The sequence below is a fragment of the Pantherophis guttatus genome, chromosome 2, assembly GCF_059756535.1.
Source record: "Pantherophis guttatus breed Tessera chromosome 2, ASM5975653v1, whole genome shotgun sequence".
In the NCBI taxonomy this organism is placed as follows: Eukaryota; Metazoa; Chordata; class Lepidosauria; order Squamata; family Colubridae; genus Pantherophis; species Pantherophis guttatus.
This window is the reverse complement of record NC_142064.1, coordinates 97,840,833-97,868,095: the sequence shown is the minus strand read 5'-3', so window position 1 is coordinate 97,868,095 and position 27,263 is coordinate 97,840,833. Positions and strand designations below refer to the sequence as shown.

Genomic DNA, 27,263 nt, shown 5'->3' with positions numbered 1-27,263 from the left:
TAACTAGTCAGCTGAGGAATTGGGTATTCCGCTCCTATAAGAGGTAGACCCAAAGCATCTCTAACCTTTGCCTTCACAGTGAGACAGATGGTGGTGTCCACTTTTGGATGTCCTATCTCTACTGTAAGAAAATGAACTGTGAGTGACCCAATGGGTTCCATACTAGTCACTCCCTGTTCCTCAGCTTTAGGTTTTGATATATTTATTCCTGACAGGATCCAACGTCAGCAGCAGAAGCATTCTTCAACAATGTAGCGGCAAACTAAAAACCCATGTAATTATTTATGCAAAAAGCAAGATTTTAGGCAAAGACAAAAACGCTTTAGTTTTAGCTCATCATTCTTAGGAAAAGTAATTATTTGGTTTTATTTTTTCCTGTGATAGCATCAACTGCATTGCCCTGGATTCTTCTGTTCCTCAGTCAGCAACCGCATTTGAGCTCATCAAAACAAAAAGAATCCCACAGTCAACAATATATCTTAGCTCCAAAGGAACTTTGGACTGGACAAACTTTTTAGGAGACCGCATTTCTATCTTAAGACACAGCTTGTGATATGATTTTTTCTTTTAAATTCAGGTCAGAAAATGGCATTTTATTTCAAAACCATATTTGGCACACACAATTAATAGAATAGGGAAAAATACAGAGAAAAATGAGGATGGGGTTGAGGCCTGGTAATGGAAATAGATTTAAAACATATACTTTACTTTCTTTCTCAATTGAATAAGGCAGTATTCCATAAAATGAAACAAACCATTGAACCTGTTAAATGATGACTCAAGCACATGCATCTTTTCCAAGATGGGCTTTATAGACCTAACTATAGAGGTCATGAAAGAAGATGGATGGAAGAGAAGAGAGATCTCCACTCTAAAGAAAAGATGATGTGTGGAGAGAGTGACCCGCACATGCAGTATTTTTGTTACTCAGTGGACACATACATATAGTGAGAAAGAAGTCAGACAAGAGAAGAAGGGACGTTTCTTAGGTCTATACCAATGACCCATTTTGAGGTTTTTAGTTGATCATCCCAGATAGCCAGGTACCAGAAAGAAACAAGACAGAATGCAAGCAATCCTGGAGCACTGTTTTTTCTTCTCTAATGTCTGAAGACAATCTGATTGCATCCTAAATATCAGGTTCTGAGTTAATTCAGAATATAAGTCACATGAAATAACTATGGTAGAAGAAATCGCTCTCTGTATATTAAAAACAACAACAACAATGTGAAGTTTGTAGAATTTCTACATTTCTACATTGTACCAGCAGAGGAAGTGAGCAGAGGAGGCCCAGAAAACTTTTTTCCTATGTGCTTTCTATAGGGAGGAAGTATAGCCTTCCCTGTACTAGGGCCCTTGAAATAGTCCAACCTGTATCAGGGTGGCACCAGTCTTGGAAATGTTGCATTAAGATGTTTTCTTCAATTTAGTAAGTAAAGGTCAGTATTTTGAGGAGGGAGTAAGTAATCTGTTATGAATTAGGGTTTTTTTTTGTTACGAAGAAGTCACAGGGGGGGAAGGGTGGGGAGGGGGGGTTAGGGAGGGGGGGTTAGGGAGGGGGGGGAGGGGGGGGAAAAAGGGGGAAAAATTTGTATTTGAAAACCTTTTCAATAAAAAAAAAAAAGATGTTTTCTTCAAAACAATACTAATCTAATATACCGCCTCTTTACCCAGGTAATTCAGAATATAGCAGTCATGGGAAATATTTTTGGCCGTGTTCATTTTTCAGGCAGAATCACAATAAAGAAAGGCTGTTTACCACAAGATTTCCACAGGAATAAAGACCGTTTCTACAAAGAGGCCACAGAGGCCAATTTATACTTCATGAGATACTAGTATGATCAGGACTGTATATGTGGAAATTGGCAACCATTGCTGTAGCTACAGCGGGCAGGCAAAGAATAGGCACGTGGAAAGAAAAGGCAAAGGGCAGACACAAGGTGGCTAACTATACATTAGAGCTGCACAATTCTGTTGAAAGAGATGCTTCAGAATAGAAGGAAGCATATACAAAGCTTCTCAAATTGGAATCTGAAGCTACAACTTTTTCCAGATTCACATGGTTGCTTCAAAACCCTCTGTGTGAATGTGCATGGAAGGCATTTGAGTTAAAGGATTTGCAGAACCCTTTCACACACAGAACAGAGGTGGGTTTCAGCAGGTTCTGACCAGTTCTGGAGAACTGGTAGCGGAAATTTTGAGTAGTTTGGAGAACCTGTAGTAAAAATTCTGACTGGCCCCGCCCCCATCTATTCTATGACTCCCAAGTCCCAGCTGATTGGGAGGAAATGGGGATTTTGAAGTAACCTTCCCTGGATTGGGGAGGGAATGGAGATTTTACAGTATCCTTCTCCCGCCACACCCACCAAGCCATGCCCACCAAGCCATGCCACGCCCATCAAGCTACACCCACAGAACCGGTAGTAAAAAATTTTGAAACCCATCACTGATATAGAACTTAATTCATGCTCACTAGTATCCATGAACTGGGGGAAATTCAAGTCAAATATTTCACTGCTTGAAAATTCATCAGACAAAAACTCTTGCTTTTATACATATTTGCATTCCAAACTGTATCATGTAAAGAAAAATTGAATCCAGCTGTCCAAACTGCATAATTTCATTTTGCTCTCATTAACTGTACTATGGAGCAAGGAACTAGAGGTGTCTACAAAACCTTAGCTTTGACCACTGGAAATCCTGTTCAGGCAGCTCAGGCAAGTCAGTCTGAGTTCTGAGTCAGCAGGTACAAGTAAAAACTTGTTCTACGTAGTGAAATGAAGAGCCGAGAAAGAAAAGAGAGCTCAACATTTTTCAGGAGGAAAAATGTTATGCTTAGTTATTACATTCTACAGAGGGTTTTTTGATGTTTCTGAGAACATTCACTGTAAGTGAACAGTTTGATTTTCACGTGGAAGAGGAAGCATGCTTTAAAAGGTACCGCTATTAAGAAAATATAAGTTATGCATATTTTATGTCTTTCTTTCTGTAGTTTGCTTTAGAAACACGGTTCTCCTCTGAATATGAAAATAATATCCTTCTCTTCTTTATGGAAAAGTCTTTTCCTGTAATCTTGGCCTCAATTACATAATTGCTAGTTTGAATATCCAGCGCTCACTTTTTGAAAGCCAAGCCTCACCATGTATTGCATAAATCATCACAAAGCTTAGAGATGCTTCTAACCTGCTGCTTTCTGACTCAGCTATAAAATTACCAGACAGGTTTAGCCACATCACTCAGGCTGCCACTTGATGAGAATATCAAACTAAGTCCACCATTCCCAATCAGCCAACTTGTCTCACCTCATGCTGGGAACCATCAAAACATGACAAATGGCAATACATCCTTCAGAACTGGTGTTTGATGTAACACATTAAAGGTTAACCCATGCATTTGAAGATGATGATGATGTTGATGATGAGTAACATACAAACTAATAATCTGACTGAATTTGATACTTTTCTCTATTAGATACTTCCCAAGTATTTAGGATTATTAAAATATTGTTAAATATATGCACCGTTCCAGGTAGTGCAACTTTTTGAAATGATGAGCTATCCATTCCTATTATGTCCAAGTGCTTTTAGATAACATTTGGCATGGCACTAAGAGTAGCAATTATTACTGCAAAATAATTAGTACTGCAAAAAATTTCTTTTTTCTACATTTGGTCAATCCCTCTTTGAAGGTGTTTATATTTCCCTATTTTTTTCTAATTCTACATCAATGTCCTTTCTTCAGCTATTGTAGTATTTATCATCTATACTTGTTTGTAACAACCCTTGTATTTGGGTTATTAAGAACCACACAACTATTTTCACTGAAATGTAACTTATTTACCGTAGAATATTAACAAAAGAAAAAGAGCATGTATCCCCAAATGTTAACTCTAAAAGTATGGCAGCAGACAAACGAAAAAGGTTTTCTAGTTAACTTGGGATGGAATCAGTAAATAGTTGTATATGCCTAGGCTTCGATAGTCACTTCACGTTTGAATCACATGCATGTCAATCAAAATTGTTGTTGTTAGTTGTGAAGTCATGTCCGACCCATCGTGACCCCATGGACAACGTTCCTCCAGGCCTTCCTGTCCTCTACCATCCTCTGGAGTCCATTTAAGCTCACGCCTACTGCTTCAGTGACTCCATCCAGCCACCTCGTTCTCTGCCGTCCCCTTCTTCTTTTGCCCTCAATCTTTCCCAGCATTAGGTTCTTCTCCAGTGAGACCTTCCTTCTCATTAGGTGGCCAAAATATTTGAGTGTCAATCAAAATAATTGACACCAATTTAATATCTTTATATTCAGGTAAAAGCTAGCATGTATACTCTTATGCATGAAGACTGTCTATCTGTTTCAAAACTTTACAGGCATAAGATTTTTCAACCCAAAATACAGGGAACAGAGTCAGAAGAAATGTGACTATTGTTAACCATTATTCTCCTGATTAAGTACAAAGATTATCTTCAGCATTTTTAGTCCCTATATTTTTTTCTTTTCCTTCTTTTTTTATAATACAATGTAAAACACCAAATGAGTCTCAGAATAAATAGCATATCTCAATTCCATTAAGTTACAATGATTTTGGTATCTTGGCTCCAAATGGAATTGTTTTTAATGATTAATCTATTTGTAACCATAACAGATTATCTCCACAGCTATTATAAAACTAATATCTAAACTGCTAATACTTTGTATATTCAGGTTGTAATCTTCCTGAATCTCACAGATTGGTACCAATTCCTTGTTATTAAACTAGGAACATGATAGAGTGAAGGAGAAGAAATATCTAATGCTCATGAGCTCATTTTGGCAGCCATGAGTTATGAACAAGCATGCTAAAGTCAATTTAGATGTTATGGCCTTCAAAAATTGAGCTTGGCAAAAATCCAGGCCAGTGACGAATATATGTAATAAAATAAGGAAAAAAGAATACTTGTACCATTTAAAAAGTATGAAGTATTTCTATTCAGGGTGGTTCAATGCACATGCAAATAAATGTAACTTGACTGATAAATAATATCTGAATATATTTTTTTCACTGGGGATTCAGCCAATGCCATCATGTAGAAATTAGAATGTTTCTTGCATCTATAGTCTTAAAATTGCAGCTGCTTCATCATGCCACCCTGAAGTAAGATAAAATGATCAATCAAAATTACACAAAGATAAAAAGACTAGAGTTAAAAGGAAGATAAAGTAACATCTCATTTTCTGTTATCATAGCATAGGAAACAGACATATGGTGTCCGGAAAGCCTTATCTATTCAACACTAATATAGATATATTGCATCTTTCACAGTGTAGCTAAAACTATCTTTTGTTTTCCTCAAGAACTTCAGAAGTTAGATGAATTATTCTAGCAGATATCTCAAGCCAATATCTTTCACAGAGTGTACTTTTTTTTAAAACCAACCAACTGAAACCATCAAATCAAGGCTGATCAGTTTTCAACTGTCCCTCCCCCCCTCTCCCCTCCCAACACACACACACACACACACACACACCAGCAGCTTGCTCACTTGAAATTCCACTCACGTCCCATTCTTTGCTTGAATGCTTTGGTATCTGAGCATCACAAGACCACAAGAAAATTTAATGCATCTACTATCGGAACAGTGTAATTAAAGATAAGAAATACTGTAGCTAAAAAAGATCCTATTCTTCTCCAGATTGGTATTTTATGGTATAAACACAGCGTATTTACTTAGATAGAAATCTCAATAAACTCAGCAGGATTTAAGTACATAGTAAGAGAAAGACTTAGCCTGTCACAATATACTGTATACTTATTTTCTTCATTATTTTAAAGTATTATACCTGTGCAAATCCCAATTTACCCTCATGGTTACAATCTGGCCTTGCACAGGAAATCTTCCAGCTAAATCGATATTTAAAAATCCTCTCAATAAAGTATAGTGAATAGAGTTCCTAGAAGGCTGTAGCAAAAGACTGACTAGTTAGTTTAAGCCATTAAATTCATATAAATTGTATATGTATGTATGTGTGTGAATGTATGTATGTATGTATGTATGTATGTATGTATGTATGTATACCCCCACACCCCAACTTTCTTGAAAGTGCCTAAGTAGAATATCACATTTAATTTTCCCAGAAAAAAAGCAAAATGTTTTAATAAAAATATTAAGTACATAAACAGTGTTCTGCTGGATTTCATCCATGGACCTGGTAGCCCAACAGTCTGTTTTCACAGTGGCCAACCAAATACACAAGGAAGCTCACTTGTCTTTCAGCAGATGATTAGATTATCTTGTCTTGGCATCTCAGCCAAGTAATGCTAGTGTTTTCATCTTCGCAATTGAAATATAATAAGGATATTGAACATGAAAACACTATCAGGATTCTCCCAAGAGGTAACCCCCTCCACAGGTTGCATATATTCCCAAATGAGATATCAGCAACCTTTTTTTATTGTACCTTTTGAGTAGTATGGAAGGCTCTATTCTAAAAAGCAGGAGAAAATGTGTGGGGCTGAGGCAAAACCATCTCTGAACATTATTATTGTTACTTAAAATTGAAATAAACAAATTAAATATAGTTGCCATGATTATTTCCCATGTATTTAATATTGTTTCAATTCTTTATATTAAAATATTACATCTCATTGACAACTTCTGAAGAGGCCCCTGAGACCTTCTCCAGGAGTGGTTCTAGGGTTTTGAGAGTAATTTAGTCCCCACCTGCAAAGCATGAAATATCAGGCATTTTAAAATAATAATTTAGTTCTGTAAAGGAAGTTGAAACAGAAGAAAGCACAAATGTCTCATAACACATTCACTGTAGTTAATTTTTAATGTGACTGGAGTGCAAATGGCATATTATAGTAACATTACACTGTCAATATATGCTTATGAATCATCAGCAAAAATAAACATGTTGTTATCTCTATATGTAATGGTATTAAATAGAAAAGAATTATTAAAATATTAAAAGTGTGAAATAAATATACTACATATTGTAAGAAATCATGGTAGGCCATAGAGATAGGAAAGCCTGGAAAAAATCGGGGGAAAAATAGGCCATAAAAGATAAATGTTGGTTTATTATATGAGTAAATGGGGATGTCTTTTAAATCTCATCTAACATCTACTAACATCTTTAGTAGTATTAATTCATTAAAATAATCCATTATTTAGCAGTATATTATATTTTTGTCTTATATCCAATATTTCTTACCTTCATTGAAACTCAGTGACTATTTTTGTATTCTTCATTAATTTTTGGCTTTTCAATTCTAAAGTGCTGTCCATTTAGAACAAGGTGATAATTGAAAAGTGTTAATGATTCTGTAACAATTTTGAACATAAAATTACACCGAGTAGAAATCTTTGAAAGTTTTAATTAAAGATTTATTGATTAAGTGTACTAGTCAATGGTGACTCTTAGCAACCATATAGTTAGACCTTCTCCAAAAGGATCTGGCCCCAATCTGGCCCTTTAGGTCCTCCAATGGTATGCCAATCACTGTTGCAACTGAGTCTATCTACTTTGCTGTTGGCTGCCCTTGTCTTTCCTTGCATTTTTTCAAACATCAAGGCTTTTCCATAATCAATGAAGTGCATATTGATCTATTATCTATTGGTATTCTTTGACTTTTTCAATTAACCATGGTACAATAAAGTATCTCGTTCTTTAGCTTTTTCTAAAACCAGCTTGAACATCTAGCATTTCCTTTTCAATGTAGGGCTCTCATTTGTGTTGGATGTTCCCAAGCATTATTTTGCTAGCGTGTGAATTTAAGCTTATTGTAAAATAATTTTTACACTGTGTTAAATCTCTTTCTTTGGTATTTGTATGTAGACTGACCTCTTCCAACCTATTGACCACTGTGTCAGTCTCCAGATTGGCTGGCAATTTGTTTTTATTTTTTTTGTTTTAGTTGACTTGGAACTTACATCTGAACAGTCTAGGATCTTCCGTAATCTATCCATTCCACACTGCAGAATGTTTCACTGTGTTGGGGTTTCTCATGATGCTTGTTACATACTATATTTCCACAGTAATTCTGTCTTTTCCTGCATGGCAACTAGATCTCCCAAAGGCTTTAATGTCATGTCAAATACAGGAGTGTTTACCATTGATTTCTCTCACATAGTATGAAAATATACTTTGCTGTTGTCATTAAAATGATTGTAGACCTTCAGCATCTTCCGATATTGCTGCTACCCAAGGTATCTTTAGCTGGGCATCTGGAATGACCTTCACACCTTTGGTGACCTGTTGGGAGGACATCCTCTTGGTGTCCACTTCTGGCATTCTTTGCTCTTTCCTGCCAGGAAACCCCCTGCCATAATGAGGCAGCACAGCAGGACTTGAGGAGCTTAAAATTTATAAGACTGTTATTTATCTATATAACTTATGGGAGCTGTATTATAGCAGCAGCAATGACTCAATGATTCTCATTCTAGATCAATATGTGCTTACCTGTGCTTCTTCTTTCCTCTCCTACAGCCAAGCTGCCACCTCAGTGAATTATTCACTGACAAGAAAGGCCAAAACGTATTATGGGGCTTTGGAATTTGAGACCTGTCATTCTGTCTCCCAAATAAGAAATCTAAGAGTCCCCCAGCCCCAAAGCATCTTCTATGGGTTTCAGGGACTCTATATAAACTTCAGCCTTAGGCTGTTCTAAATCCTTAGAAATTTTAAGCAGGTATCACTTCAATGCACATTTTAATTTCTGTCTGTAGATTTGGAAGGAAGCAATAGAAAAGAATGAAAGAGTTGGAAGGGACCTTGGATGTCTTCTAATACAACCCCCTTCTCAGGAAGGAAACCCTATACTATTTCAGACAAATGCTTGTCCAATCTCTTCTTAAAAACTTCCAGTATTGGAGCATTCACTATTTCTGAAGGCAAGTTGTTCTATAGATTAATTGTTCTAACTCTCAGGAAATTTCTCCTTAGTTTTAGGTTGCTTCTCTCCTTGATTAGTGTCCATCCATTGCTTCTTGTCCTGTCCTCAGGTGCTTTGGAGAATAGCTTGACTCCCTCTTCTTTATGGCAAACTCTGATATATTGGAACACTGCTATCATTTCACTCCAGTCCTTCTTTTCATTTCATTAAACTAGACATACCCAGTTCCAGCAACTGTTCTTTATATGTTTTAGCCTCCAGTCTGCTAATCATCTTGGTTGCTCTTCTCTATAATCTTTCTAGAGTCTCAACATTTTTTTTACATTGTGGCTACCAAAACTGGATGTGGTATTCCAAGTGTGGTCTTACCAAGGCATTATAAAGTGACATTAACACTTCATGTGATCTTGAATCTACCCCTCTATTAATGCAGTCTAGAACAGTGTTGGCTTTTTTGGCTGCAGCACACTGCTGACTCATATTTAAATGATTAGGACTCCAAGATTCGTTTCACAGTTACTACTATTGAGCCAGGCACCACCTATGCTATACCTGTGTATTTGGGTTTTTTTTTGCCTAAATGTAGAATATTACTTTTTTCACAATTTAATTTCATTTTGTTAGATAGGGCCCAATGTTCAAGTCTGTCAAGATCCTTCTGTATCTTAAGCCTATCTTCTGGAGCGTTGGCTATTCCTGCCAGCTTGGTTCTAAAAAACAGCTCTACCCCTTTTCATAGTATGTGTAAATTCCTGCACAAATGCATCATTGTTGTTGAAAAGCATTAAAAGATAAACTTTTTCTGCTTGTCTACAATGAACAATTGCAGTTTCTTGTAGTTTTGTTAACTTTTACAGCATTAACCTTTTGAGCTGACAAGGACAGTTGCATTTCCATTAGGTGACTATATAAATGGGACACCCTGCCATTGTCTCCCTCTCTACCCTGTGATTCAAGGCAGATCTAATTAAAAGAAGTAAGGTCTATTTGTATGGAAACAGCCTTTGAGTTATTACCACCACAATGCTACCACAACAAAAGGTGAAGGTAATTAAAAAAAGGAAGGAAGGAAGGAATCATATTGCTTAATAGTCCTTGCGTTTCACAATAGCTCAAAGATGACCAAGTTGAAATGCATTTCTCTCACTCAGTCTCTTATTCTAAGAATTCTGCATTTCTAATATCTGAAAAAGGAAACTTTAGAAAGGGCAAGGATTGTGACAACCAATTATGCACAGCTTTTGTTTCTTGTCACATCAATTCAGCTTAGTTCTGTAACCTAATATGAGGGAACAAATTTTACTGAATAGTTAGGCTAAGCACCCATCAAGTTGATATTTAATTGCTCCAAAGCAACTGGGTGAAATAATGTCATTGTTTATTTTATACATCTCAAATAAAAAAAAAAATCAAAAGATTAGAACCCAACCGATCCTTAGAGCAAACATCTCAAAACTGTACATTTCACAAAGCTGTTTAAATCTGATTTTTATTTATTTTTCAAATATTCAAAAATTAGGCTAATGCCACTTGGCCAATGACACCAAGTGTCTTAACAAGGGAAGAAACACACTCAAAGAATAGGTCATCTGGAGAGAACCACCAACTCTCTCTCCAACCATAGATTGACATAAGGGGCCCCTCCCAATCACCCTAATCAAAGGCATGTGGGGAGAAAGTGTCATGTATTAGTGCTATTTTGAAGGCTAGTAAGGCAAGGTTCATGTACATCTCCAATGGGATGCAGAGGACAGGTGCCATAATAGCCTCTCAACTCTTACTTACGGGATCCACAAGCAACATATATTCTTCCAGTCTTTGTAGCTTGAAACATTATAGTAGTCTTTTGCTCAGCCTTGCCTTTACCTTGCTCAGCACTTACATCTTATCTTTGACTAGAGCTACAAATTGTGATTCTTTCCTGCCTTCCTCCACTTGGTTTCTGACTTAATAAATTTTCAGCATTCATATAATACATTAAATTATAAATTAATGAAACAGGCTTATCTGAATAATATAGTAAATTGTAAAAAAATCCCAAAAGTTATATTTAAAGAATCTTAACTTGTTTGTGCAAATGTATCCATGAAAAGCACCTTCATATAGGGATGAGTGCTAGTTGAAAATCATGTTAACTTGGTTTGAAGATCTGAACTCTTGTTTTCAGTCATCTTATTTGAAAACAGATACTTTTTTTTGTGATAGTTGTGGAGTTTTTTTTTATTTGCAACATTGAAGCTGATTAGCAATCTGTTCTTCTATTGGTGGAATCTTTCTTTGCCTCCCACCTTTGGACTGAATTAAGCCATTGTGTTTCAACACAACCACTCAAAAAATAAGGATAGAAATAAAAATATAAAAATACAAAGCAACAGCTCAGCATTTGCAGGATGACTCTCTTACCAAAGAGAAGACCAATGTTACTCTGACTTTACTTCTCCTTAGCCACAAGTGGGAGGAAGTATAAAGTCATATTATTAGTGAAAACTCATGATCAAGCATAGTTTTATTTTAAAGTAGAATTCATGGATCCTTTGTTATTGCTTAGAATGTATCTGCCTCTTTCCCTCATCTTACCACGTCAAAGATATCAGGAAAATAAAGATATTGATTGACAAGCTACTGATGTTGCAATAATGTTGGCATGGTCATCATGTTCTTTTTTTATTATTCTTTTTTTTTTTCAGACCAGCAGAGCTTCCCTTCACAACAGCAAGGGTACATTAGGAAAAATGTTTAAAATTTATTATATCTCCTTTTTTCACAGTGAGCCAAGAGGTGCAGAAATGTTGGGTTCTTTCTGATCCATAGCAGCCTGGGATCAGATAACAGCAGAACACACATTTTGTATCTTCCTATGGGACTATTATAAAGACCACTGGCAAATTCATTAGGATTTCAGCTTTTCAAACCACACTGATGGCAGGTCATTTGCAAACACTTTGGAGAATTGGGAAGTAATAGTGTAAAAATGCCTGAAAATGCCTAAAATCTTCCGTGAACCCAGCCATGAAGATAAAACAAAGTACAACAACTATTTTTAAGCCTAGAAGAAAGCAGACATCAAATATGGAGCATTTCAATTTTTCCATTTTCTGCCAATACAAATCTTCACTGCAGTTACTTTCTTGTCACTAATCCATGTGTGCATTTTGAACCTGTAAGGGAAAATTAGCAGGTGGCACAATGGTAAAGAAACTATGGTACTTTGCTTATTATTGTTTCTAGAAATAAAACCTATTGGGGAGTATTTTAAAGTTTACTTTCTTGTATCTGATGGCTGCTACTGTCTGCTCTTGTTTTTTGATCTGAAGCAGCCCTATGCATGGAATATCCAGGGAGACTGGATACTGTTGGATGGATGGCTGTACAATGAAAGACCAAACTCTCACAAATATCCCTTGGCCATCTTGGAATTAAAACAAATTCATGAGGATTTAGCAAATATTTTCTTCTCATTTTGAAGGAGGGGAGAAGAATGAAGAGCAATTTTAATTTGACATCAACCAAATTAAACTGGCAAAAAAAAAAACAGTCTCAGGTTGAAGAACTCTAGATGTTTTGAACCAAAACCTCTGCACAAAGAATATACAATGACTACCGTGTTTCCCCGAAAATAAGACCCTCTCTTATATTTTTTTGAACCCCGAAATAAGCGCTTGGCCTTATTTTCCGGGAGGATTTATCATTTTGGGGCGTGTGGAGCAAGACAGGGCTCCTCTTGCCGTCTTACCTGATTTCCAGCTCTGTCTCCCAAACCCTAAGCCGAGGAAATGGTGGGGACCGGCTGCGCATGGATTTAAATATTTTCAGGGAGGGCTTATTTTCAGGGAGGGCTTATTTTAGTGCATGCGCTCAAAAGCCCGATTGGGTTTATTATCAGGGGATGTCTTATTTTTGAGGAAACATGGTAGTTGAGGATTATAGTTTTAAATCAATATGTTTGATAATCCCCCAGCTAAGGAAAACTGTCTTAAAATTCCTCTACACAGCTCTAGTCAGAAGAAAGTGAGTGGCCACTGTGAGCCATTTAGTGCACAGCTAGTTGGCTACTGGGGAAGGGGTGGGGTCAGGCTTTATGGAATAAGATAGCAGCCTATGTAGCCCTAGTAGGCATAGCTGCCAACATGAAACTGCCTGGGAAATTGAAAGGACTATGTCTGAGTCCTTTGTTTTGCAGCTCTCTGTTGTTGTGGCACAAAGAATTTCCATGAAAAAGAGACATGGGAAAGACAAAATATTGATGCCTAATCAATTTTCTCTTTTCTTTTTTTTTCCAGAGATGACGCAAAAATCCACAGCTAGAAATCCAGGAGACACCTGTGCAGATTAAGGGTTTTGCAAGGAGTGAGTCACAGGAACTTAAAACATCTGAGGTTGCCATAAAGCTTGACATTACATGTTCAGACAAAAAACTAGTTACAAAAGGAGCTGGCACCTAAAGGTTTGCCTCAAGTACTTGCAGGATCCTGGGAAGGCCAGTTCTCCTGCACTCCCAGGCTATTTCAAATATAGTTCCTGAAAGAAAACTGCAATCAGAAGGCAACTGTATTATTTATGGTCAAAGCATAACATCCATGTTTCTGTAAACAGAGCCGACCACACTGCTGGTATCATGCAGATGATTATAAAACTGTTGGTTGCTTCCAAAGAATCTTGCCTTATGAGACCAAAAGTACTGATTTATCTAACCACTATAAGTTCTCTATAAAGAATGCTACTTTCTAATATATGAATACAATATAAGAGAGGCCTTAAGATGGTTCTGCCCCTATTCCCACCCCCACGCTTTGCCAAATACAGGTAGTCCTCCACTTACAGCTGGGACCAATTTTTCATTGCTAAACAAAATGGTTATTTGCATCACACCCAATTTTACTTTTTTTTGCCACAGCTATTAAGTAAAACACAGCAGTTAGGTGGATTATAAGGTCATTAAGGAAATCTTATTCCCCCTCCCCTTGTCTTTGCTTCTTTGAAGCCATCTGAGAAGGTCTCAAATGGTGATCACATGAACCGAGGATACAGTGGGGCAAAAAAATATTTAGTCAGCCACCAATTGTGCAAGTTCTCCCACTTAAAAAGATGAGAGAGGCCTGTAATTCAGCTCCTGAATGAGATAAAAATCAGCCACTCAAACAAACAAACAAACAAAACAAACACTCGTCCCTAGTTTTGAAGACTATATCAGGTCTTGGGCAGCCTTAACCAGCCATAAACTACAAGGTTCCTAAATTCAGCCCTTGATGGAGGCACCTTCCTTTTCACAGATAAACTCCTCAATTTTCCTGGATGTGTGTTACATACCAAACCTGAAAAACAGGAAGCCAGTCCTGTCTGGACAAGATCTATAGCAAGTATGTAGGATATAACCTGGAAGCAAATAAAGATTCCAGTTCAAAAGTGTTTCCAGTTTAAATTACTATATTGAAGGGAAAATCCCAGGATTATTACTAACATCAGAAGATAGGCTGGAGCTTCACTTTTTCAGTTCTGAGAACTGGCATGGTACAATACTTAAAGAAGAGTAAACTACAAATTCCTTGACTGAATTTTTATCCAGTCTCAGGTTCACTAGTTATTCAAAGGTGAAGTATGATTCCTTTCCCCTTAAAGGTAAATTTTATTTATTTATTTTTATTTATTTGCTTTAATTTATATGCCGCCCTTCTCCAGAGACTCAGGGCGGCTTACAATGCGTTAAGCAATAGCCTTCATACTTTTGTATATTTATACAAAGTCAGCTTATTACCCCCACAATCTGGGTCCTCATTTTACCTACCTTTGAAAGGATGGAAGGCTGAGTCAACCTTGAGTCTGGTGAGATTTGAACTTGCAGTAATTGCAAGCAGCAGATGTTAATAACAGTGGTTTAGTCCACTGTGCTACCAAGGTTCCCCTGCACATGCATGCTAATCGTTTCTGGCTCTAGGGGCAGTGCTCATCTCCATTTCTAAGCCAAAGAGCCACCTCTATCCGAAGTTATCTCTGTGATCATGTGGCCGATATGACTAAACGCTGAAGGCATACGGAGCGCTGTTACCTTCCCACCAAAATGATCCCTATTTTTCTACTTGCATTTTTTACATGCTTTCGAACTGCTAGGTTGGCAGAAGCTGGGACAAGTAATAGGAGTTCACTCTGTTATGTGGTGCTAGGGATTCGAACTGCTGACCTTCTGATCGACAAGCTCAGCGTCTTAGCCACTGAGCCACCGCATCATTTCTCCCTTACAGCTTTCTTATTCTAGAAATAATACTGGCCTTTTGATAAGGTTGACACAAGATTCCTGAAAAAAACGTTTGTAATGTATTTTGTGCTCTCTAAAGTGAAATGTAATTGCTAAATATTGGCAATGGACATGGAGACTAAAACATCATCTTTTCTTGTATCTTGGCACCCAAAACACACATCAGTTCATCCTAATATATAAGAAACTGTATCTTACAAAAAAATCAATCACTACAGTTTATCAAAGCTTTCACATATTTCTATAATTCACATCAAATTATTGTGAATTACCATATTAAATAGTTTGTTCCTCTAAAAACAAAACCATGTGTAAACTTTGTTGATCTCCTTCCCAGCTTATTATATACTTCATTTTTTTTTAAAAAAAATACAGTACTTATCTGAATCCTGTAGAAGCCATTAAATTAGCAATTTTTTCCCCTACACTGACATGAATTTAGGTCCTAGTGCCCCAAATTACAAAGAGAGACCCCTTTAACATTAAGCCTTGCTTAACGCATTGTAAGCCGCCCTGAGTCTCCGGAGAAGGGTGGCATATAAATCAAATTAAAAAAAAAAAAAAAAGCCAAACAGTAAGAGGCTATTTAAAAGGGGGAAAATGGCAATTGAAAGCACGAGGCAGTCTTCTCAAGGACAAGAACAGTCCTGCAACAGAATGTAGTTACAAACAGGAAAGAAGAGGAGATATAACAAATTGCAGTGGAAAATTAATTACACAGATTAGCACAGATAAGGATGAGGCAGTATTAACCCAGGTCATGAAACTCATCTAGGGAGCATGTAGATGGGAGGAGATGATGAGATAGACAAAGGTCGGAACAGACAAAAAAGTGTTTGACACCCAGCTCCAATGTGAGAGGGGCCTCATTATGAATTCTAGATATCTCCTGAGATTAAAATGTAATCCAAAATGCTTCCAGATTTGCCTATCTCCTGAAATGTAATAATCTTTTACCTGCAGATCTTATGGAAATGAAGGACTGCAGCACTTCAGCTAGCTGGGAAGGAGCTGGTGGAGATTCCTCTGCTAGCAAATACAGAGAAGAGTAAGTCCATCTGTCTGTTTTGTGAAGCACGCTGAGATACTTACAAACATTTCTGGTGCTGTTCTCTGTATTTCCAAAGCGAGAAACATTCGGGGAGAAGAGATATTCAAAGGCTTAGCCCTAAACAGATTCCTGAGATGTTTTGTTCACAGATATTCTGCCACAATACATAATATTGTGTAACAGCTACTGAAGCCCAACCATATTTTAAGTATCTCATTAATAATAAATGTGGCAATTTTACATCTGGACTTTTAGTGAGAGGACTGTAATTCTTCCCTTTTTTCATGGATGCTCTATCTCCCTGAAGACTGAACAAAGATCCCATGACACAATCTAAGCTAATATCCCATTGTTGGCAGGGCTGGAGAAATGCATTAGAAGACTTTTCAAAGCGCTATCTCCATTAAACTTTGCACCCTCAGGGGAAAAACTAAAAGCAAATCTGGAATAAAGTAAAGAGCATAAATTTAGCAAGAATAGGATTGCTGAACACATTTAGAGAGCTACAGCCCAAGGAGATGGTTTTTTTGTCATCTTAACTAAAGATTAGCTGGCCACAATAAGACAAATGAAAAATCAGTTTTATTGTTCTGCCCCACTGCTCAAGCTATTAAATAATCTTAACAAGACTATTGCCTAAGTGCTGCTGTGACATAATTAAACAGCAGGCTGTCTAGCTATAGAGAAATCGATAGAGACATTAACATCATTTTTTTCCTTTTCTACGTTGCTTTTATTTTTGCTTTGCGCACACAATTATGTTTTCAGTAAATATTCCCTTGCAAAATTTTATGCATTTAAATGTTACCACTTTTATTGAAATAAAAAAACCCTTTAGTTTGTTATACAGTAGTCACAGATAACTGTTCCAAGCTTAACTGCATGAGAGAAGAAAGGACAGGATAGATAGATAGATGATAGATAGATAGATAGATAGATAGATAGATAGATAGATAGATAGATACTTTCATACATACATACGTACGTACATACATATATACATTAATAGACACTGTAGACAGATTAATAGATACTGTAGGTTGATAGATGATAGACAGACAGACAGACAGACAAGGTAGGTAGGTAATTACCTTCTCCCATGCAGTTAAATTAGAATATATGTACAGATACCTCCCCTAAAATGTGCTACCCTGCTCAGGGTTCCTTCCAACATTACAATTTCAGATAAAGTGTACTAGGCATAAACAACACTGAAAAAAGGTCCAGTTACAGCTTCTGATTTTGGCTTCATAGGAACTAAAGCATATTAAAAGAGGTGGCTATACTAGAGAAACTTTCACCGGTATCAAAATTCTATTTGTAATCACAGGACAGAAAGAAAATCCATGTATCATTCTTCATTCCTTCTAAGAAATTTAATAAATAAGGCCACTAAAAAGAGAGAGAAGCACAATAAGCAATTATAAAGTGAAATGTCTGAAAATGCCATTTAAATGTGTGACTCTCAAATAACACATATAGCAAAGTGAATGTGATATACAGATTTGAATCAAGCTTTAAACTGTTCCACTGAAATAGTTTCTTTTTTTTTTTTTCATATAAAAAGAACTCTCTGATTTCATCAGATTCTGGACAATTCATTATTAAATGCAAAGCTAACCCCCAAGTCTCTTTCAGGAATATATACTGTAATCCCAAAAAGGATGCTACACAAAACCATGATAAGGAATCTCAAAAACAAGCAGGTTGAAAAGGTCTTGAGATCTTATGGCAATATTGTATGTTTTGGAAATTAGTGTTTTATGTATAGAATGATTTATATGCAGTCTAAGCCAACAAATTTGCTCCAACTCACCTTTCCACTGTTATAACCCTAAGGAATTTTAGAAGTGTCTTCAAATATGGAGCAAGAATGATGCACATAGGATTAAGGGACTGTCAAGAATATAAATCAGCCAAGAAGATGTGCAATGATGCAGTATCTGAAACTGCCTTTTGGCTTTATTTACTACTCTCATGATGGACTATAGATGTGAATATTAGTTCTATCCCTTTTTTAAAAAATCCTTTAAATCCATCATGATTCACTAACATTCTGAAGTGTTGCTTTTCCTTTACATGAATCAATGAATTCAGGTTTGCTTTAATTTTTTTTTACTGTTGATATAAACAGGCCAGTGAGGTTGTATTGTGTTGTTCCCTCTTTTGTTTAACAGGAATTCCCTTTCAAGAAAACTGTAGAAGATAGCAAGACAGGTGTCTACGTATGATCTCATCTTCCACAGAGGATGAGAAACTTCTATCTGTAACCATGGAGCAGCTTGTGCTCCATTGCATCTTCACCATTTCTCCTTCCAGGCACTTTGATCAAAGTGCAGAAATATGAAAGATTAACAATAAATAGGGTTTTTGATAAAATAGCACTATTCTAAATTTAAAGCCAATAGGTTGTTTTATATTCCTTTCTAATGATCCTACAGTGTAGAATTGATTACACTGCCCTGAACAATGTTAATTACAAAATGTTGTGCTTAACAGAAGTCTCCCAGTTTTAACATCTTAAGCAAACTAAATGTACATATTGATAGGGCAGCTACAAGAGCCCACGAAATCTACTGAAAAGAACAACCTGACACATCAAAACAATACTTGTAAATCTAGGAATTCCCTTATCAAGTTGACTATTAAAGCTGCAGAAAAAAAGAACATGTACAAGGTATTAGAAATTTCAGTATACAGCATCCCTGCTTAAGGCACTTAGAACAGCAACATAAAACACAAAACCATTCAAACCCTTTAATTTTTAAAATGAGCAATACCTACTGAATTAATAGAAATGGGCTTTTTTTTCTTTTTTACATTTCTAGGGATCCCTGGAAATTGATCTGTTCTTAAGCGCTTACTCTCTTGTAGCAACAGCAAAGGGTCTCATTCTAGAAGGGCAGCTTATCCTAATTTAGTTTTCCAAACAAGGCAAGTTTGGTGCTGCTCTAGAGATGTTAAGGACCCAATTGAAATTTCTTTGCTGTGCCTCGGTCAATAAATTTTTAACAAATCATTTGTTCCCTATTTGTTCTGGGGAGTTAGTGCTGAGGGGCACGACATTACGCCCAGAATCTATGCCTGTCCTTTGGGGAATATGTGTACTTTTAATCTTTTAGTGGAAAGTGCAATCGCTCATCAATTACCATGGATTTTTAGAAATGGTTATGCCTTTACACCAAACAGCCCTACAGCCCTGTATATAAATCAGCTGTGCAGCCAACTTGCCTAAACCTCATAAAATGGCAACAAATTTACAGCTGTTGTCTTGTCTGACATGGTTGTTAATGTACATCATGATTAGCAATGCATCTCTTATGGCTTTTCTTACATTGTGTTTATTATGAATTTCTCATTCAGAATGATAATTAACATTTGAAGAACAGAAGTTCAAGTCATTAAGTGTCATTATCTATAACGAATGAAAAGATTCTCTGCATTAGTCTTAAAAAAATAAGAACCTATTTGTGGCACCTTAAAAACAAGACCAAGCAATTAAGACTGCATATATTCACACATACACTGTATAGCAAATGCAAAATAAAGATTCCTGAATGGAAGAAAATGAAAGTATTACTTAGAAACATACATTGAAACTCTCCAGATTAATAGGAAAAGCAAAATGAGCATATTGATGTTTGAGAATAATAATTTAATTCACATAAACACTAAAAACAGAAGATGTGTTAGCCTTAAATACTAGCTCTTACTTAACCCTACCAAAAAATCAGTTGTAGGGAAATAGGACATAGAAATGTGGCTTCTACAGCCCTATAAATGCTCCTTGTGACCTCCTTACCTGTCATGATCCTCTGAGCTTCATATGGCTCCATATAGCCAGTGTTTTCTCCTTTGCCCATTTTATTGACTTCACTCTTGGCATCAAATGGATCAGAATAGTCATCAGCTATTAAAACCTGAAACAGAGGAAAAAGGTAAACTCTTAGCTTTGGGTACTATTTTTAAACAGCCCCTTTCAAGTTATTTAAAACACTTCAAAGCATCACAGATTCAAACTCACAAGTTCTTTTCCGTGATGCAGCTGTCCATTCCCTTTAAATAGTTTCCGAGAAAGTTTAAGTGGTCCTACTGTACCTCCATTAGCATGTACTCCACTGGCAGACAGGAGATCAATTTCTTTGTAGAGTCATCAGTTGTGAAAAAGGGTTTTTTACTAGTGATGCTTCTAACCAGGGCACCCTCAATCTTTTGGGAGCCAGGGACCAGTTCCATGGTTTTTCCATGGACCAGGGTGGTTGTGATTTCGTGCACTGCTTGGTTTCTGTGTGTGCATGAATGGCGCTTTGCTCGCTTGTGAGACCTGGTTACTGGCAGGCCACTGACTAGTACTGGTCTGCAGCATGGGCATTGGGGTCTATACTATGTTCCCAATATGGCTAATCCTTGGCTTACAACTGTTTCCTTAATCACCATTCACATTTATGATGCCCACAAAACGAGAACTTTATGGCAAGTATAGCAACTCCAGTTATGGTAAATGATTGCACCCGATGGTCATGTGACACATGTTGGGCACTTAGCAAGTGATCACATTGTGATCATGCGACTGTGATTCATGATCAGTTTTACACAGGTTCCTCGCATTTTTTTGCCTGTTTTTGGTGAAAACAGCCCATTCAAATGAATAAATTTGCACTTACAACTGCTACCATTTGCTTAATGACTGTAACTTAAGGTCCATGGTATTTGCTTAATAACCACAGCAAAAAAAAAAAAAAAAAAAAGTCTTAAAAATCACTTCTGGTCATGTGGGTGCCTCAATTTACAACCAATTTCCGGTTCCAATTGCAGTCATAAGTGAAGGACTACCTGTACATATTAGGCAAGTCATATTTGGACACTTCCATAGAGCTATGAAACATTTTGCTCCATTTTTGGCTAAATACAACACCCCTTAAGAAATTTACTAGCTATATAGTTGTGTCATGAAAAGCTATCTATGGTTGAATAAAATTCTTTATTTTATTGTCTTTAAAATGACAAGACTCTATTGATTTAGGCCAGTGGTCTTCAAACTTGGCAGCTTTAAGACTTGTGGACTTCACCTGCCAGAATTCTCCAGCATAGCTGGCTGGAGAATTCTGGGAGTTGAAGTCCACAAGCCTTAAAGCTGCCAGGTTTGAAGACCTCCGATTTAGGCCATCGAGTTTAATGTCCTGCTCCCTTAGGGTTACAGAAAGGAAAAGAAGACACATACAACTTGAAATGAGAACAAATAGAGAAGGGGACATACAAACTGATCTACTTTCTTACAAAAGCAACAAACAAACAAACAAACAAAAACTCCAAGTGAGGGGAGTGAAGAAAGAAAGAGAAAGAGAGTGGGGAGAGGGGAGTAGGGGAAGAGGAAGAGGGAGAAGGATAGAGGAAAATGATTTTACCCTTAATGGCTGTCTCTTCCTCCAGAGGTTCCCTAATAAAAATATTTCAATAGGCTGCTATGAGAGATGAAATCACTCCAGCATCCAAGACTGGTTTTTCAATCCTTACATTTTTCCAACAAATATTTATTTTCAATGTGTGAGTGGAATTTCTCACAGATAAAAATTTCATGTTGTATTTGATAAGAATGATTCTTTTGACAGAATCAGCCAGTGAACATAGATTGAAAGCGCTGGATTGAAGTTGGAATCAGGAAATAAATTAAATAATGCAAATCTAGGCTGTTGATGGATGAGGGAAAGAAAGAAGCAGACAATATGCAAAGTTACAATACACGAAATCTACTGTTGTAAAAACAATCTATTTTTTTAAAAAAGATATTAAAAAATCCCCCAGATAATATTTGATTTTAAAGCTATGTCTGCTGGAGGGAGGAGATATTATGTCCAGTAATCCTAAAAGCACTGCAAAACTCCAGATTTAAAGCATCTTCAACAGATGATTGTCCAGCCTCTGTTTGAATACATAAAATGAAAAGAATTAGTCCACAACTAATCTGGCAATACCGATAGATTTCACTCCTCTTACTGTTATACATTTTCTTCCTAATCACCAACCAGAACATGTCTTTCTGTAAAAAAAACCATCTCTCCTTCTGGGTTAAAAAAAGAAAGATCTTGATCTTCTCCTGTGTGACATCCTTTCAGATATTTGAAAATTGTTACTATAACTGTCTGTGGTGCTCTCTTCTTGGAGATAAATATTCTTAGCTCCTTTAATCCCTCTTTTTAAGATTGACTTTTAAGATCCCAATCATTAAGGTTGCCCTTCTCTGAATCTGAAACAATTTGTCTGAATCTTACTTAAAGCACAGAATAGGAAGTAGTACTTGACCAACAACAACAAAGTGAATGTAATTATTTCCTTTGATTTAGGAATTATGCTTCTGTTGATGCAATCTAAAATGGCATTTGCCTTTTTTGAAGGAATATATTTATATTCACTTTAGTATCAACTACTATTCCACATTCTTTTTTATAAACATATTATATTCCATCTATCTCCTCAACTAAACAATGTAGGCTGGTGACCCCCAGGGGGAGGGCCTTCTCTATGGGGACACCTACCCTCTGGAATCAGTTGCCCCCAGAGATAAGGAGAATCCAAGACCTCAGTGCCTTCCGCCGTGCCCTTAAAACCCACTTTTTCCAGCAAGCCGGGCTGGCTTAAGAAGAAATTTTTAAATGTTTTAATTGGTTTGTGATTTTTAATTTTTGGGCCAAATTTATATATATTTTAATTGTTTTTTAATATTTGTATTTCATGTTCTTAATTCTGGCTGTACACCACCCTAAGTCCTCAGGGAGAAGGGCGGTATATAAATTGGAAATAAAATAAATAAATAAAATAAACTAACACATCAATACAAATTTTGAAGAGTGCAAGACAAAATTGGGATTTCTCTCCTTACTCTCCTTCAGTTTTCTAAATAACCACTGAGTGCCCTCTGAACATAATTATTTATTTGTATTCTGCATTTATTATTTTTACAAACAATCCAAGGTGGTGAACATATCCACCACATTTTCCTCCTATTTTCCTCACAACAGCAACCGTGTGAGAGTCACCCAGCTGGCTTTCTTGGCTAAGACAAGACTTGAACTCACAATTTCCTGCTTTCTAAGACTGGTGCTTTATCCACTTAATTATCATGTCATCCAGAGCAATAAACTGGCTTCTTCATAAGAACATCATGATACATTTTATGTATTACAAGTAGTTCTCAACTTATGATCAAACTGGAACTGGAACTTCTGTTGCCTAGTGAAATGGTTATTAAATGAGACACACTCAACACTTTTGTTGCAATTGTTTTGCAATTAATACAGTCTTTAAATGAATCACTTAATCATTAAGCGAATTTGGCTTCCCCCGTTGACTTCGCTTGTCAGAAGTCACAAATGGTAATCACATGTCCCCAGAACACTTCAACTGTTAAAAATACGTAATAGGGCTCAAATTTAGATCACATTGACTATGGGGACACCACAATGATTATAGGTGCGAAAACTGGTTGTAAGTCACTCTTTTGAGCACTGCCATATCTCTGAATGGTCACTAAATGCATGGTCATAAGTTGAGAGCTATCTATACAGAATTTAGAAGCGTTTGAAGTATTTTATGTGCTTGTTTGAGCTGTCTAAAGTAATTTACTAATTACTATTTAGGATCTGTTTACTTTTTTAATATGTTTATCTATTTTTAGCAGCAAAGCCATATATTCAGAAACAAACTTTACTGAATTTTAATTATTATTGCTTTTTAAATATATTTAGATGGCCTCTAAAATATCATTTAACTGTACATTAAAAATTCTAATCAAGCTAAGTATTTTATTTAAGTAATAAATTTGAGCCCTGGCATTTTTCATATTATTGCCGATCGGGTATACTTACTATTTCTATGAATTGTCAATAAATGTGTTTGCATGTTAATCTAAGATAATGATTTTTAACAGTGCTCTCTAGTGAAGCTGGCAAAATAATTGAGAGATATGACTTGCAAGTGATCTAAAATGGTTTTTAACTCTAAATTATTCTATAGTAGCAACAAAAGGACATTCCTCTTCATTTTTTTAATTGTTAAAGACCTTGATTTCAGATATGAATTTGTATATTTGAACCTTTCCAATATCAGATTAATGACATGATTTCACTTGCCTGTACTATGTACTGTGCACCGGGCTTTCCCAGGCCCTAGGCCTTACTTTACATCAGATTTGAGGTAACAGGCTGGATGTTTGCCTACATTTGTTCTAGATAATTTCCTCTGAAGACCAGTAATTACAACAAAGCTCTGCAACTATCTGCTTTATACTCATCACACAGCAAGGCAAATCGACTATCAAACAGGTCTGCTGATGTTCCACATGAACTGTCCCGTAACTTACCCAGAATCCCCTATAGTGTACAATGGCATTGAAAGAGATAAACTAGATCCCCCTAACAGACAAGGAGAGAATTCCCAAAAAAGAGAATTCCAAGAAAACACTGGCTATGGGAATCTAGCTCCGAAAGGACATTTCTTTCTTTCAGTAGCATGGCCAAGTGTCATATATGAAGGGAGAGTGCAGATTAACAGGAAACAAGACATGAGTACAGCTGAGCTAGAGAGGCCTTTGTGTGATTAAGCAAAGCAGCTCTTAACATCCTAATATTCTTCAGAGCCCTTGCCAACTCCTCCCTACTCTTACAGGATGACAATTTCCAGAGTAATTATTGTTTCATTTCAGGGTTGGATTTTTTTTAAATTTTTTTTTGTTATTTTGGACCACTCAAGTGTAAACCAACTCTGTCCCTCATTTGACATGTAATTTAAGCTGTATTCAAGGGGTTCATTAAATGCAAATTGCTAAAGATGACAAGTGCAAAATGAGGGAGATACCCCCTTCCTTCTCTTTTTTCTTTCTCTCTCTTTCTCCCCCCCTCCTCCCCCCCCCTAAGCATTTGTAATGACTGGCTGATTATTGCCACTTTAACAGTTCACTTAAAGAAAGACCGTCTGCTCTGCTCTCGCTATCTCCTGTCTATGTGGGTCCAAACTGTAATCAGCAGTGCTGTCAGAGCTGTGTCAAAGGCCGGGTGCTTAGCTCAAAGACAACAGTGTGCATCAGGCAAGAGTAATTTTTCCCCTTAACAACAGCAGGTTTTATCTGCAGAGGCCCTGCAGCTGAAAACACCATCCATTTACTTCCCTGATTGGCTGCTGATAGATAAGTATCTTGGGTGCTCTCCTGCCCCCCCCACCTCAGCACAGGGGTGACACCGTAATAGCTGCCTTTCTTGGGGTGAGTAGGAAGCCTAAAATGAGGAATGCACTTAAAAAAAAAAAAGGGGGGGGGAGATCATTTAGCTTTTACATTTGCCAAAAAGGAAAAAAAAAGACGAGTAAATTAAACTTATAAAAAAACCCTGTCAAACAGGCTAGTGTCAAATGCTGGTTTTGTTTAAGAGCTTCTCAAACCTGCAGCAGCACATCACAGCTTTGTTCAATCTGGAGACACCCCCACCTCCCAGTAGGCATTGTAATGACAAAAGCCCACAATTCCTAGCTAGCATAAGAATTGGAACTGGGTTACAAGTGCTGAAATGCTGGAAAAGAAGGCAAGGCATCATATTTTGAAACACTGATGAAGAAAAGATGATGCTTGTTAGAGCTGTATTTTCCCTTCTCTCGACCCATTCCTATGAAGTAAGCCCTTGCTTTTTCTCCCTACTGTAACAACGTACTAGTCATTTTATTGTCAATTTAGTAATTCTTCTGCACATGCCTCAAACCTGTCTGCCTTTTTAAGTGTTAGGTAACATTTCCCAAATAAAATACCTTTGGATAGGGCAGAGGACAGAGACTACTCAAAATGTAATTTTGAAGTGGCAGCCACGTCCTGCAGGGGAAACTGTTCATTTTTCATTGTTTGACTACAGAAGCAAAATTCCACAAATAGAATCTTAGGTCATTGTAAAATAATGAAATTCAATTGCAAATCCATTACTGCTAGAATGATAATGTTTTTTGTAAACATAAAATGTGATGCAAAGTTTAAGAAATTAAACAATGCTTCCCATTTAATGTGAGAAACCCAGACAGAGTGAAAGAGAGAGAGAGATGAAAGTAGTTATACACTGAGTTTAACAAATACTTGCATTTAGAAATTATGAGACTAAATAATTGGTTACTGAACTATATGTACCCTTGTGAACGGTAGAGAACAACATGTGTGCTTTATATACAAATATGCCCCCAGTCACCTCTAATATTGGAACAAGGGGTAAAAAGCCTTCCTCCTTCCTTTTCTACCAGATAATAATATCAAGCAAATGAAAAAGTCAAGCTGCTGTTTACAAGAGACTGTCCTTAACTTCACAGAATATTTCACCACTACTGAGCTGAGTCAAATAAAGGACTGTCAAGGAACTGGTGGATCCAAACCAAAGCAACACTCACAGAGATCCTGAGACTTGTAGGAAGTACCACTCAGTGCAACTGGACTGATGAATAAGCAAATTCAGTAAACCAAGATTGATGTTTTAACTATCATGGCCTGGTTTTAATCTGAGTAACAATTAGATAAGACTGGTGGATGCTTCTTAAAAACCTTTCATCAATTCAAACCTCCATATATTAAATTAATCAAGGGATTAAGCTATTGCAAAAGCATTAACACTGGGGTGGGGGTGGGAAAGAAAATCTGATAATCTGGATAAATTTGGTAAATCTGGTCTCTTTCTAAAGCAGCTACATATCTCCATTCTTATTAAAATTAGATATACAAATCAGGAGCTGTCAAAAGATCTTCCAGCTGCCCAATTCTATTTCCGTTTAAATCACAATTTAGAATTGGATAAAGCAGCTGGCCTGTGTTGACACATGGTTTATTTTATACTTGCTTACAGATTTTTTAAAAGTTTACGTCTGGAGCATGGGGGAGTGGGGTGGGAAGGACTGGAGGATGGTCCCTTTGTTTTCATGGCTGAGTTTTAATAATGCATTTTCAGTTGCAAGATTTTAAAGGCACATTCCAGGTATAAAACCAGACAAGATGTACCTGGACCAGTATTCATTTCAAGCAAAAATTAACCTAGTTCCTAAACTCAATGAGAATGAATGGATTTTCTCTAAAG

The 27,263-nt window shown here is 36.7% G+C and overlaps 1 protein-coding gene across 1 annotated transcript in view; it reads right to left on the bottom strand.

Annotated features, from left to right (window-relative positions):
• SHB (SH2 domain containing adaptor protein B) overlaps positions 1–27,263 on the bottom strand; it is a 140,247-nt gene that overhangs the window by 68,858 nt on the left and 44,126 nt on the right. Inside the window, exon 2 of the mRNA XM_034410785.3 lies at positions 19,979–20,096. Coding sequence (XP_034266676.2) covers positions 19,979–20,096 — 118 coding nt within the window. The remainder of the gene's footprint in view (positions 1–19,978; positions 20,097–27,263) is intronic.